Source organism: Bubalus kerabau, chromosome X, assembly GCF_029407905.1.
Source record: "Bubalus kerabau isolate K-KA32 ecotype Philippines breed swamp buffalo chromosome X, PCC_UOA_SB_1v2, whole genome shotgun sequence".
NCBI lineage: Eukaryota > Metazoa > Chordata > Mammalia > Artiodactyla > Bovidae > Bubalus > Bubalus kerabau.
In genome coordinates this window covers 158,724,851-158,740,217 of record NC_073647.1, presented here as the reverse complement: position 1 = coordinate 158,740,217, position 15,367 = coordinate 158,724,851, and the positions used below count along the sequence as shown (strand labels likewise).

Sequence of the window (15,367 nt, the reverse complement as noted above, 5' to 3'; positions counted from 1 at the left end):
AAATTGAAAGCATTTCCTCTAAAGTCAGGAACAAGACAAGGGTGCCCACTTTCACCATTACTATTCAACATAGTTTTGGAAGTTTTGGCCACAGCAATCAGAGCAGAAAAAGAAATAAAAGGAATCCAAATTGGAAAAGAAGAAGTAAAGCTCTCACTGTTTGCAGATGACATGATCCTCTACATAGAAAACCCTAAAGACTCCACCAGAAAATTACTAGAACTAATCAATGACTATAGTAAAGTTGCAGGATATAAAATCAACACACAGAAATCCCTTGCATTCCTATACACTAATAATGAGAAAACAGAAAGAGAAATTAAGGAAACAATTCCATTCACCATTGCAACGGAAAGAATAAAATACTTAGGAATATATCTACCTAAAGAATCTAAAGACCTATATATAGAAAACTATAAAACACTGGTGAAAGAAATCAAAGAGGACACTAACAGATGGAGAAATATACCATGTTCATGGATTGGAAGAATCAATGTAGTGAAAATGAGTATACTACCCAAAGCAATCTATAGATTCAATGCAATCCCTATCAAGCTACCAACAGCATTCTTCACAGAGCTAGAACAAATAATTTCACAATTTGTATGGAAAAACAAAAAACCTCGAATAGCCAAAGCGATCTTGAGAAAGAAGAATGGAACGGGAGGAATCAACCTACCTGACTTCAGGCTCTACTACAAAGCCACAGTTATCAAGACAGTATGGTACTGGCACAAAGACAGAAATATAGATCAATGGAACAAAATAGAAAGCCCAGAGATAAATCCACGCACATATGGACACCTTATCTTCGACAAAGGAGGCAAGAATATACAATGGATTAAAGACAATCTCTTTAACAAGTGGTGCTGGGAACTCTGGTCAACCACTTGTAAAAGAATGAAACTAGAACACTTTCTAACACCATACACAAAAATAAACTCAAAATGGATTAAAGATCTAAACGTAAGACCAGAAACTATAAAACTCCTAGAGGAGAACATAGGCAAAACACTCTCTGACATACATCACAGCAGGATCCTCTATGACCCACCTCCCAGAATATTGGAAATAAAAGCAAAAATAAACAAATGGGACCTAATTAACCTTAAAAGCTTCTGCACATCAAAGGAAACTATTAGCAAGGTGAAAAGACAGCCTTCAGAATGGGAGAAGATAATAGCAAATGAAGCAACTGACAAACAACTAATCTCCAGAATATACAAGCAACTCCTACAGCTCAACTCCAGAAAAATAAATGACCCAATCAAAAAATGGGCCAAAGAACTAAATAGACATTTCTCCAAAGAAGACATACAGATGGCTAACAAACACATGAAAAGATGCTCAACATCACTCATTATCAGAGAAATGCAAATCAAAACCACTATGAGGTACCATTTCACACCAGTCAGAATGGCTGCAATCCAAAAGTCTACAAGTAATAAATGTTGGAGAGGGTGTGGAGAAAAGGGAACCCTCTTACACTGTTGGTGGGAATGCAAACTAGTGCAGCCACTATGGAGAACAGTGTGGAGATTCCTTAAAAAACTGGAAATAGACCTGCCTTATGATCCAGCAATCCCACTGCTGGGCATACACACTGAGAAAACCAGAAGGGAAAGAGACACGAGTACCCCAATGTTCATCGCAGCACTGTTTATAATAGCCAGGACATGGAAGCAACCTAGATGCCCATCAGCAGATGAATGGATAAGAAAGCTGTGGTACATATACACAATGGAGTATTATTCAGCCATTAAAAAGAATACATTTGAATCAGTTCTAATGAGGTGGGTGAAACTGGAGCCTATTATACAGAGTGAAGTAAGCCAGAAAGAAAAACACCAATACAGTATACTAACGCATATATATGGAATTTAGAAAGATGGTAACAATAACCCTGTGTACGAGACAGCAAAAGAGACACTGATGTATAGAACAGTCTTATGGACTCTGTGGGAGAGGGAGAGGGTGGGAAGATTTCAGAGAATGGCATTGAAACATGTAAATATCATGTATGAAATGAGTTGCCAGTCCAGGTTCGATGTACGATACTGGATGCTTGGGGCTGGTGCACTGGGACGACCCAGAGGGATGGAATGGGGAGGGAGGAGGGAGGAGGGTTCAGGATGGGGAACACATGTATACCTGTGGCGGATTCATTTTGATATTTGGCAAATCTAATACAGTTATGTAAAGTTTAAAAATAAAATAAAATTAAAAAAAAAAAAAAAAAAAGACACTCAATAGGCTAGTAAGGTCCTCAGCGCTTTACTACGTGCTAGGCCTGGCTGACATCACCAATAAGATCCAAGCTCTGCCCTCGAACAACTGAAAACACCCGAGTTTCCTATTTCTCAGGACACTTGTCCCCAAGGTGACCCATAACCATTTCGGTGGTTCTTTTCAGAAAGAAAGACAGGAATGTCTACTGATGGGTTGGGGGACTCGTCCGTCAGCAACAGGACATGGTGGTATGCTACACACAGCTATGTTACCAAGGCCGGGAGTGTCACTGAACAAATGCATAATGTAGAGAAAGTGGCAAAGGGGGAGAGGGTATCCAAAGGAGAAGTTGCTCAGGTCCAACCCCAGATGAGGTGGAAAGCCAGAGGAGGGCGCAGCCCTGGAGGCCCGGGAAGGGGGCATGATAAAGATGCCGGTGCTTTCATCAATATGGAGTGCGCACACCAGAGATGAAAGTGGCACAATGCACAAAACCAGGCATGAACAATGCAGTGCCCGCCTTTTGTTGCCCTAAGGATGGCAATACCATGTGAAGATGGGGCATTCTTTTTTAAATGAAGCTTTCTTCTTCAGCTGTGAAAGCTAAACCATGGTCTACAAGGGCTTGGGGGAGAAAGGGAAACAGGAGGAGCAAAAGATGAGATTCGAATGATGAGGGACAGATGAGTGAGGGTGGGAGCCTGCACAGTGCTCTGAGAATGCAAATGATGAAGGGTGGAGATGATGGAGGGTGGAGAGGTGATGATGGGATGATGATGGAGGGTGGAGATGATGGAGGGTGAAGATGATGGAGGGTAATGACATTGGAGGATGAGATGATGCAGGGTGGGCATGATGGGATGTTGTAAGGTGGAGATGATGGAATGTGGTAATAATGGAGGAGGAGATGATGGAGGAGGAGGAGATGGAGGTAGACATGATGGGATGATGGAGGGTGGAGATGATGGGATGGTGGAGGGCAGACTGATGGAGGGTGGAGATGGGGGAGGGTGGACATGAGGCAGATGAGATGATGGTGGCTGGAGATTATGGAGGATGGTTCTGATGGATGGTGGAGATGATGGAGGGTGGGATGATGGGATGATGGATGGTGGAGATGATGGAGAGTAGAGATGATGGAAGATGAGATGATGAGATGATAGAGGATGAGATGATGGAGGTTAGAGAAGATAGGATGATGGAAGTTGCAGATGATGATGGTTGCAGGTGATGTATGTTGCAGATGTTGGAGGGTGGGGATGATTGAGGGTGGAGATGTTGGAGGGTAGGGATGATATAGGGTGCAGATGTTGGAGGATGAGATGATGGAAGATGGGCATGGTGGGATGATGGTGGGTGGAGATGATGGAGGTTGGAGGTGATTCATGAGGGTGGGGATGATTGAGGGTAGAGATGTTGGAGGATGAGATGATGGAGAATTAAAATGCTTCTGGGGGAGGCCTTGTGTTAATCTCGGAGCACATGGGCTCAAATGAAACAGCCCCAGGATCCCACGGGTGGAGGTGAGTGATAAAAATTCTCTTTCCGATTAAGTGCATCCCTCTGTAACAGCTGCTTACTCTGTCTTCGTCCTTTTAAGGCTCCTGGGGAGAGCAGATTATTTTGAGGGGTCTACACAGAGGCCTGGAAGTAGTCACAGTTGACAAGGCAATAGGACTGTGGAGACATTTGAGTGAGCAGCTGCAAGAAATTAAGAAAGATGGGGAGAAACAGTCTACACCACAGGTCAGCAAACTTTTTCTCTAAAGGAACAGATAGGAAATATTTTAGGCTTCAGAACCCTCACGGCCTCTGTCAAATCTACTCAACTCTAATGGATAAAGCAGCCATAGACAATACATACACAAATGGGTATGGCTGTGTGCCAATAAAACTTTATTTACAAAAGCAGGCAAAGGGAGCTGATCTGTACTAAGGGCCATGCTGTACTGATCCTTGGGTCTGTGCTGTGCTGTGCTTAGTTGCTCAGTTGTGTCCAACTCTGCAACCCCATGGACTGTGGCCCCCCAGGCTCCTCTGTCCATGGGATTCTCCAGGCAAGAATACTGGAGTGGGTTGCCATGCCCTCCTCCAGGGGATCTTCCAAACCCAGGAATTGAACCCAGGTCTCCTACATTGCAGGCGGATTCTTTACTGTCTGAACCACCAGGGAAGTCCAAGAATACTGGAGTGGGTAGCCTATCCCTTCTCTGGGGGAACTTCCCAACGCAGGAATTGAACTGGAGTCTCCTGCATTGCAGGCAGACTCTTTACCAGCTGAGCTACCCAGGAAGCCCCTCCCTGGGTCTACAACACCCTAAAATCACCAAGAGACGGTGTCCAATATCTGATTTTCAGTTTTCCATTAAAATGTAGAATATATCTCCTTAGAGAGACCTTGAGGTTTTACAAATAGTAAAGGGCAGGGGTTCAGACTCAAAGAAATGTCTGAGACAGTTTCAGAGGCCACATCTCCCAGCGTGTGTTCAGAAGAGCACAGGATGGAGACATGAAAAAAAAGTGCAGACAGCAGAGGCTGAAAATGAGCTATTCTAAAAGCAACCCTTTGAGTCTCCCAGACATCTGGAACTCAGCCCTGGGATGTTCAACTCACCTGCGTGCCCAGAGGAAGCTGGTTTGAAGGATAAAAAAAAAATCAAGAGCCGGTAGGAGGGAGCCATCACAGGTGTGTAGGGAGGAGAGATGCACCCCCAGCTCCGATTGTGCCTCTGAGGTTGTTTTTTTTGCTTGTTTGTTTAAACACAGCCCTCAGTACAGATCCAGCCCTCCGCCTGCTTTTGTCAATAAAGTTTTATTGGCACACAGCCATGCCCACTTGTGTATGTATTGTCTATGGCTGCTTTATCCATTAGTGCTGAGTAGGGAAAGTCACATAACATCAAAGTCACCATTGTAAAGTGAACAACTCAGCAGCATTTAGGACACCCATGGTGCCATGCAAGCTCTGTATCCACACTGTGCACATCACCGACCCAACACACACGTGACGGGCAGGAGCAGGGAACCCTGGCTGGCTCAAAGAGCCAGGCATGTGCTCGCAGCTGCACAGATCCTGGACGAAGACCTGCCCACCCACATGGAGTCAGCACCCAGGCATGTCTGCAGGAGGATTCCCCATGGGGGTCCAGCATTGGGGGAGCCCCGGCTTACCTGGACATGGAAGGATAGTACAGCATGAGGGCACCCTCCACGCTCAGCAGGGCGGCCAGGCCCCAGGTCATCAGGTGGTACAGCAGGATGGTGCTGGGGGAGAGAGAATACAGGTCCAGAACCTCAGGTCCAGCACCTGCCCGGCCCCGCACTCTGCGAGCAGTGGTAAAACACATGCAGAGCAGACTCTCAGCAAGTCGCCCCCTGATTGTGCTTCTGAGGTTGTTTTGTTTGTTTATTTGTTTAAACACAGCCCTCCGTACAGATCCGGCCCTCTGCCTGCTTTTGTAAATAAAGTTTTATTGGCACACAGCTGTGCCCACTTGTGTATGTATTGTCACCCCTTAGCGCTGAGTAGTGAAAGTCACGTAACATCAAAGTCACCATTCTAAAGTGAACAACTCAGGGCATTTAGGATATCCACAGTGCCATGCAAGCCCCACCTCAGGCCCGTTTCAAAACATGTTCATCCCCCTAAAAGGACACCCACACCCATTCAGGGGTCTCTCCCCATCACGCCTGCACCCCCAGCCCCTGGCAACCACTCAACTACCATCTCTCTCTATGGATTTGCCTATTCTGGACATCTCATCCAAGTGGAAGCGTAAAAAATGTGGCCTTCTGTGTCTGGTTTGTTTCCCTTAACTTAAGGCTTTCAAGGTCCATCTAGGCAAAGCTATGGTGTTTCCAGTAGTTATGTATGGATGTGTGAGTCGGACCGTAAAGAAAGCTGAGCGCTGAAGAGTTGATGCTTTGGAACTGTGGTGTTGGAGAAGACTCTTGAGAGTCCCTTGAACTGCAAAGAGAACCAACCAGTCCATCCTAAAAGAAATCAGTCCTGAATATCCTTTAGAAGGACTGATGCTGAAGCTGAAACTCCAATCCTTTGGCCACCTGATGCGAAGAGCTGACTCATTGGAAAAGACCCTGATGCTGGGAAAGATTGAAGGCAGGAGGAGAAGGGGACGACAGAGGATGAGATGGCTGGACGGCATCACCAACTCAATGGACATGAGTTTGAGTCAACTCCGGGAGTTGGCGATGGACAGGGAGGCCTGGCGTGCTGCAGTCCGTGGGGTCACAAAGAGTTGGACACAACTGAGCAACTAAACTGAACTGAAGGCTCTCAAGATTGACAGAAGGGATGGACATTTCAGGTGCCCAGCAAGAATACCTTGTTGTTTTGATTGTGCCTTCTTCCTTTTATAAAAATGAGCTGGCATAATTCCTCCTAGGGACCTAGCTCCCCCAGTAGCAAGAGGTTCCCAGCCTCTGTCCTTCCTGAAGTCATCTCGGTACCCAGCACGCAAGGGTCTTAATGCTCAGTCCAAACCACCAAGAAGGTCTCTGAGAAATGGGTGGCCATCTGACATTCCAGGAAAGCTGGGAGACTTCCTATCTCTCTCCACTGCCACCCTTGATCATTCCTTGCAGAGTTTACACTCTTACCACCTCCATCCTTACATCCTTAACCATCCCCATCCTTCATCTCTGTACACCCACACACGCCACCCTATCCCCCCAAAGGAGCAGAGTCAGTAAGCCTTGCAGGTAATCCAGAGAGGTTCAGAAACTTGCCAACAGTCACTCAGTGACTGAGGTGAGTGAGTGAGGGTCAGGAACTTGAACCCACTGGGGCCAAGGCACTAACCACTGTGTAATTCCTCCTAGACAGCCCCCTCTCCAGCACCAGAAATCTTGGGCTCTGTACTTAGCATAACACATCCATACACACTTCTTAGAACTTCTTCCTATACCTTTAAATACCATCAGAATTATCATGCCAATAATAATAAAAATAATCATGCCAATCCTTTTTTAGCATCTGCCCAGTTCCAAATATGAAATTTACTGAATTACTTATTTCCATGGTTTTAAAAGCCTCAATTTTGGGGGGGGGCACCTGGAGAATATTTTGCTATTTTTTCTTAATATATATATATATTATATATATATATAGTTGACTTACAATGTTTCAGGTGCCCAGCAAGAATACCTTGCTGTTTTGATTGTGCCTTCTGCCTTTTATATAAAAATGAGCTGGCATTAGACATTTCTTGGTGAAGTGCCCACTGGGAGGTTCTGATAGACTGTGTCTTAGTTCAGTTCAGTCACTCAGTCGTGTCCAACTCTGAGATCCCATGGACTGCAGCATGCCAGGCCTCCCTGTCCATCACCAACTCCCGGAGTTGACTCAAACTCATGTCCATTGAGTCGGTGATGCCATCCAACCATCTCATCCTCTGTCGTCCCTTTCTCCTCCTGCCTTCAATCTTTCCCAGCATCAGGGTCTTTTCCAATGAGTCAGCTCTTTGCATCAGGTGCCCAAAGGATTGGCGTTTCAGCTTCAACATCAGTTCTTCCAATGAATATTCAGGACTGATCTCCTTTAGGATGGACTGGTTGGATCTCCCTGATGTCCAAGGGACTCTCAGGAGTCTTCTCCAACACCACAGTTCAAAAGCATCAATTCCTTGGCACTCAGCTTTCTTTATAGTCCAACTCTCACATCCATACATGACTACTAGGAAAACCATAGCCTTCACTAGACAGACCTTTGTTGGCAAAGTAAGGTCTCTGCTTTTTAATATGCTCTCTAGGTTGGTCATAACTTTTCTCCCGAGAAGTAAGCGTCTTTTAATTTCATGGCTGCAGTCACTATCTGCAGTGATTTTGGAGCCCCCCAAAAAAGAAAGTCTGTCACTGTTTCCCCATCTATTTGCCATGAAGTGATGGGACCGGATGCCATGATCTCAGTTTTCTGAATGTTGAGCTTCAAGCCAACTTTTTCGCTCTCCTCTTTCACTTTCCGTGTCTACCCTACAGAAATAAATGCTCCTGGCCTCTCCAACCTTCCCCTCCGGCAATGAGCTAGAGCAGAAGAACCCGGCTGCTCGCACTGAATACCTCTGTCCAGCCGACCTCTGGATCACCAGGTAGGCATCTACTGCGTAGCAGAACAACCACCAGAAGCAGGCGCTGTACAGCAGCTGGATCCAGAGCTATAATCAGAAGAATGGCATCCTAGCCCCTGGGTGCAGGCTCGAGGTGGCCCCGCCCCACCCCTGATGTCATCCCAGCCCCTGGGGGCGGGCTCCGGGTGGCCCCGCCCCTCCCTGACGTCATCCCGTGTCCCTGAAAGCCCTCGGCAGACACGTGGCCACCCTTGGAAGCCTAGGCTGGGATGTGGCCTGGGGGCAGGCGGGTGCCTTGGTTCCCCGTCTGCTCAGCCAGACTGGTCCAGCAAGCCCCTCCTGATGCTCACATGTGTAGGCAGAGAGATGACGGGCTCAGAGATGAAAGGCCTGGCCAGGCACTTTGAACCAGATGCGCTTCTGCTGAGGACGAAAGAGGATGCGCAGGAAGGACCTTCCCAGGGGGAGCAAGGCAGGGATGTGCTGCAATGCTAAGCGCCTTCAATGGTGTTCGACTCTTTGCGACCCTGTGGACTGTAGCCCCCCAGGGTCCTCTGTCCATGGAATCCTCCAGGCAAAAAATACTGGAGTGGGTTGCCATTTCCTCCTCCAGGAGATCTTCCCTACCCAGGGATCGAACCAGCATCTCCTGCATTAGCAGGCGGGTTCTTCACCCGTAAGACACCCGGGAAGCTCCAGAGAGCCCTGGAGGGTTTGTTAAATCACAAACAGGCCCTCCTCCCACAGGGTCCCTGGTCAGTGGGCTAAGGGTGGGGGTCTCTGAGCTTTTCTAAAAACTGCACTGGGTTGGTGGGAGGGTCAGGACCATACTTTGAGGACTCAGTGTAACAGAGGGGAGTGAAGGGGTGGGGAGGGGGACGAGGGAAGCCACACTTACTGCACTCCCCACGCAGAAGACGGCTGGCCACACATCTGTCCTGTTCACGGTGGAGATGTCGTCCACGAAACTCGGAAACCCTAACCACATCGCAGATCGGACCGCGATACCTAAGGGACAACCAGGTGATAACGCTTTCTTTGTGTCTGCTCCTGACTCAGACCTAAAGGGGGCCTGCTGACTGTAAAAATGATGGATGGACAAATGGGCACATGGACAGATGAAAGGATGGATGGATAGAAGATAGGAAAGGAGAGAGAAAGATGTGAGGGAGGCAGAGATGAAAGATACACATGTTGGTGGGTGCAGGAGAGACAGAGGAGAAAAAAAAAAAAGACTCAGAAGATAAGGATTATGGTTGCAGAGCAATCCCAGGCACTTTGATTTCCACTTCCACTAACGTCAGCTATAGTCATGTTCCTTATTTTGCTTGTTCGTTTATTTGCCTATAAGAAGCAACTGTGTGAATAACAGTGTGTGTTTCTTGGCTGTATTTTTAGTGTCCGGCTTAACTAGTCCTCATGTTAAAAAAAAAAAAAAGAACGACTGAAAAAAAGCACATTCTTTCTTTTTTCATTTTTTTAAAAAACGATGTATTGATTTATTTTATTGATTGGTCTTTGTTGCTGCTAACAGGACTTTGTCTAGGTGCAGCGAGCAGGGGCCGCTACTCTTGGGCTTCTCATCTCTGTGGCTTCCCTTGCTGCGGAGAACCAGCTCCAGGGCAGCTGGGCTCCAGTAGTTTCATCACCTGGGATCAGTAGTCATGGCTTGTGGGCTCAGTAGTTATGGTGCATGGGCTTAGTCGCTCCATGCCATGTGGGATCTTCCCCGACCAGGGATGGAACTCATGTGCCCTGCATTGCAAGGTGGGTTCTCAACCACCGGAACACCAGGGAAGTCCCGAAAAAGCTTAATTCTGAAGTTGTGAAAGAGAGTTCTTTTGTTCTTTTTAATAAAATTAAAAATTGAAGATTTTCACAAGTTAGCTCTTGTAATCTACTTTTGACATTTATTATTTGTGAGTGTTCCTTGCTCTTAGATCCAGATATCTAATTCGCCTATAATCAGTATCCACACTCAACGTATATAATAGGGTTGTGAGGTTTGTGATAACATCTGTTTGAGTGTACAGTGTATAACACAAAATGCTCAAGGGGAAATGAATGGTACAGACTTGTATACTAGTATAATGTGTGTAGTTGGCATACAAAACATATACTTCAAAATAGGCAACCAGGTATACACTATGTCCTACACCACCAAGGGGCATTATGGACACTAAAATCCTAAAGCTGTTGCTTCTCATTCTTAAGTGCAAATAACAGCAATAATGTTTTCTTCCAGATGGTGCTTTGTTGTTTTCACTATGGAGATCTGCTTTGAGCTCAGTAAACACCATATGTATATATATTTGCATGTATATGAGGTGATGGGTGTTTAGGAAACATTTTGTGGTAAATGTGAGTCATTGTGCTGGATATCTAAACATTTCCCGGTGCTGTATGTCAGTGAAGTCTCAGTAAAACTGGGGCGGGACTTCCCTGGTGGTCTAGTGGTTAGGATTCTGTGGTTTCACTCCCATGGCCCAGGTTCAATCCCTGGTCAGGGAATTGGGATCCCACAAGCTGTGCAGTTTGTCCAGGAAAAAAAAAAAAAGATTTTAAAACATCCTACGGGGGGCAGGGGGGCGGCGGGGAATCACATTCCATGTGAGAGGCATCTGTATTTGTTTCTGTCTTTATTTTGGCTGTACTTGGTCTTCACAGGCTTTCTCTAGTTTCAGAGAGTGGGGGCTACTCTTCATTGTGGTACGTGGACTTCTCATTGCCGTGGCATCTCTTGTGGAGCGCAGGCTCTAGGTGGGTCGTGGGCTTCGGAAGTTGTGGACCCCAGTCTCTGCAGCATAGGCTCAGCAGTTGTGACTCACAGACTCTGGAGTATGCGGGAGCCTCCTGGACCGGGGCTCGAACCCGCATCCCCTGCATTGGCAGGCGGGTCCTTTACCACTGGACCACCAGGGACACCGTGGCATCATCTGTGCTTGTTATTTTTCAGCGAGGAGGTCCGGACACCCCCTGCCTTGCCCTTACTCCTGCTTCTGCTCATTTGCCCACAGTGCCATGTACCTTCCTTCAAAAGGCGAAAGGATGTACCAATCTTATTTCCTGACCCACCCCCCAAAAGATGTTTGGCTGCAACTCTATCTCCAGATATTCAAGTTACTGAAACTATTAAGATGCTTCCCCCAAATGCTACAGCAGAATCAGGGAGGAAACCAATTTTTTAAAATTTAATTATCCTGCACCACATTCACTTTGTCGCTAACAGAAAGGGAAGTATTCCTTCCTGTCTTACTCCAGTCTGAAAAAGTGACTACAAGTTCCATAGCTTGTGTCTGGAGTCAAGATTCTTGAGCGTCTCCAAGCACAAAACAGCAAGAGGAACAGGGGAGCCAACCCCTGGAACACATGCACCAGGTATCTGGTCAAGGTGGGCTAGAAGCTGCTGGGATACCCTCAGGACACGGAGGTGGAAGCCATTCAAATACCATCAGAGCCTCTCCTTCAAGAGCAGATGATTCCAACATGGCCAGCACCCGTCAGCACTCACAGAACACGGACGCTCTTTGGCCAGGTCTCAGTTGCTGCAATGTGAGATCCTGTTCCCTGACTAGGGATCGAATCCAGGTCTCCTGCATTGGGAGCAAGTCCCTGTTCTGTAGATTTCTAAGCTTCGAGTGTTAAGCTAGCTTTTTCACTCTCCTCTTAGAGAGGGAGAAAGTGAAGTTGCTTAGTCATGTCTGACTCTTTGGGACCCCATAGACTGTAGCCCACAGGGCTCCTCCATCCATGGAATTTTCTAGGCAAGAGTACTGGAGTGGGTTGCCATTTCCTTCTCCAGGGGATCTTCCCGACCCAGGGATCAAACCCGGGTCTCCCACCTTGCAGGCAGATACTTTACCGTCTGAGCCACCAGGGAAGCCCCCGTAGATTTTTAAAACACACTTTAACATGTAAAAACATTCTTAACTCATGGGCTGTACATAGAAAAGCAGGCTGGATTTAGCCTAGAGACTACAAGTTTGCACATCCGTGATAGAAAACCCAAACTTAGATACATAGATAAAAAAGGAAATAAAAATTTTATCGTATATATATGGAGTTTTCTTCCTGATCCTGCTAAATCGGTTTGGAAACAACTGCATGTGTGTGAGCACAGGCTTGATAATATTAACTATTAGTCTCTCATTGGTGGAACGATCATGGAACCGTTGTATTTTCTGGGTTTTCCTTCACAGGACTGCCTAAAGTTTCCCTAGTAAGAGCAGTAACAAATACATCAAAGTGTTAAAAAAAAAAAAAAAAAAAAGAAAAGAAAAGAAAAGAAAAAAAGAAGTCTCCGGAAGCAACTTTTACCCATCTTGTATTGCAGAATCTACTCGTCCTCCGTAGTGTCCCTGGGTAGCCGTCTCTGGATCAGTCCTCCCACCCGCGGGCCAGGCGCTCTCAACCACGCACAAGCGGTACCTGCTCCCTGGGGCGGGCATCCTCATTTGCACACGTAGGGGTCCCCACTCACGGGCCACGGGCCCTAAAACGCGCACCACCTGACTGCTGGGCACCCCCACTCATACCCAGGGCTTCCCACTTGCGGGCCGCATGCCTTCAACCACGCACAAATGGGTCCCCACCTGTGGGCTGGGTGCCCTCATCCTTGCACGGAGGGGACCCCACCCGCCTGCCGGGCGCCCTCAACCACTCACAAACGGGTCGCGGGCCTGGCGTCCTCACCCGCATATAGAGGGTCCCCCAGTCCCGGAGACCAGGTGCGCTCAACCATGCAAGGAGTGGTCCCCATCCGTGGTACGTACACCCTGAACCATGCACACGACTCCAGGGATGGGTGTCCTTCCCTGCACACGAAGGCTTCCCCAATCGAGGGCCGTGTTCCCTCAGCTCCCAAGAAGGGGGTCCCCACTCTCGGGCCCCGCGGCCTCCACTGGGCATGGAGGGGTTCCCATCGCGGGCCGTGTGCCCTCAACTGCATAAGGAGAGGTCCCCATTCGCTGGCTGCGCACCCTGAACAGCACACAGAGGAGCCCTGACCCGAGGTGCGCATGCCCTGAAAAACGCACAGACAGCTCCCTGTTCGCAGGCCAGGTGTCCTCAACCGCGCACGCAGTGGTCCCCACCACTGGGCTGTGCGCCCTTAACCGCGGAGAGAGGCGTCCTCACTCGCGGGCAGTGTGCCCTCAAACACACAAAGGTATCCCCACTCGAGGGCCGCGGGCCGCAACTGGGCATGGAGGGGTCTCGACACGCACTACGTGTGCCCTGGAAAACGCACAGACGGGTCCCAACTCGCGGCTCGACATCCTCACCTGCACACAGAGGGCTTCCCACCCACGGGCCGTGTGCTTTCAACCGCGCGTGCAGTGGTCCCCACCACAAGCCAGTGCGGCTTCAACCGCCCACGCAGTGGTTCCCACTCGCGGGCAGTGCGCCCTCAAGCACACAGAGAGGGTTCCCACTCACGGGCCACGCACCATCAACCGCACGTGGATGGGTCCTCAAGGCTGTAGGCGTGCCCTCAACTGCACACCAGGAGTTCCCCACCTGTGGGCTGTGCACCCTCAACCGTGCACGGAGTGGTCCTCACCACAAGGCTATGCGCTCTCAACTCCCACGAAGGGTCCACTCATGGGCCACGAGCTCTCAACTGGGCACAGAGAGGTCCCCACTCGCAGACCCCTGGGTCGTGTGTCTTCAACTGCTCACGCAGTGGTTCCCACCCGCGGTCCATGCGCCCTCAACTGCTCAGGGAGCAGTCCCCACTAGCGTGCAGCGCGCCCTCAGCACAAACGGAAGGGGCCTCATGGGCTGCGCGTCCTCACCCGCACATGGAGGGGACCCCACCTGCAGGCCGTGCGCCCTCAACTGCGCACAGAGGGGTCCCCACTCCTGGGCCCTCAACTGGGCATGGAGGGGTCCCCACCGCAGTACCCATGCCCTCAACTGAGCACCAAGGGCTCCCCACCCGTGGGCCGTGCACCCTGAACCACGCACGGAGTGGTAGTCCTCACCACAAGGCTGTGCGCCCTCAACTCCTATGAAGGGCGTCCCCACTCGTGGGCCGCACGCTCTCAACTGGGCACAGAGAGGTCCCCGCTAGCAGGCCATAGGCCCTCGGCTGGGCACAGAGGGGTTTCCATCCGCGGACTGCGCAAGCAGTGGTCCCCACCTGCCGGCCGTGCGCCCTCAATTGCACACGCAGGGGACTCCACTCTCTGGCTATTGGCCTTCAACTGGGCACGGAGGGGTCCCGACCTATGGTACTCGACCCCTGGAAAATGCACAGATGGGTCCCTACTCGTGGGCCTGGTGTCCTCACCCACACACGGAGGGGACCCCACCCGGGGGCCGTGCACACTCAACTGCGCACACAATGGTCCCCACCCGCATCCACGGGCCCTCAACTGCGCACGCAGTGGTCCCCACCAATGGGCTGTGCGCCCTCAATTCCCACGAAGGGCGTCCCCACTCGCGGGCCTCGCGCTCTAAATTGGGCACAGAGAGGTCCCCACTCGTGGGCCATGGGCCTTCAAATGGGCATGGAGGGGTTCCCACCCCGGGCCGTGCGCCTTCAACTGCGCACACAGTGGTCCCCACCTGTGGGCCGTGCACCCTCAACCGTGCACGAAGGGGTCCCCACTCGCGGGCAACGCGCCTTCAAGCACACACGGAAAGATCCCCACTCGCGGGCCGCGGGCCCTCAACTGGGCACGGAGGGGTCCGCACCCGCGGTGCGTGTGCCCTAGGAAACGCACAGACGGGTCCCTACTCGCGGGCCAGGCGTCCTCACCCTCACACGGAGGGGTCCTCACCGTAGAGCTGCGCGTCCTCAATCGCGCAAGCAGTGGTCCCCACCTACGACGGGTCGTGCGCCCCCAACTCCCATGAAGGAGTCCCCAATGGCTGGCCGCACCTCGTTAATCTCGCTTGGAGGCCCACCTGTGGGGCCGCGGGGCTCTCAACCGCGCACCTAGGCACGCCCTGAAAAAACGCACAGACGCGCCCCTACTTAGGGGCCCAACGTCTTCACCCACAGAGGGAGCCCTACTCGCGGGCCGCGCGCGCTCAGCTGCGCACGG

The 15,367-nt window shown here is 50.0% G+C and overlaps 1 protein-coding gene and 1 long non-coding RNA gene across 2 annotated transcripts in view; one reads left to right on the top strand and one right to left on the bottom strand.

Moving 5' to 3' along the window:
* The window catches only part of LOC129639282 (G-protein coupled receptor 143-like), a 36,726-nt gene that overhangs the window by 20,645 nt on the left and 714 nt on the right, over nt 1-15,367 (bottom strand). The window contains exons 2-4 of the mRNA XM_055564340.1: nt 9,214-9,323; nt 8,308-8,402; nt 5,401-5,493 (exon numbers count right to left, since the gene is read on the bottom strand). Coding sequence (XP_055420315.1) covers nt 5,401-5,493; nt 8,308-8,402; nt 9,214-9,323 — 298 coding nt within the window. The remainder of the gene's footprint in view (nt 1-5,400; nt 5,494-8,307; nt 8,403-9,213; nt 9,324-15,367) is intronic.
* On the top strand, nt 3,636-9,727 carry LOC129639283 (uncharacterized). The gene is made up of 3 exons (XR_008708325.1): nt 3,636-3,752; nt 8,227-8,336; nt 9,230-9,727. It is a non-coding gene; the product is annotated as an uncharacterized LOC129639283 (long non-coding RNA).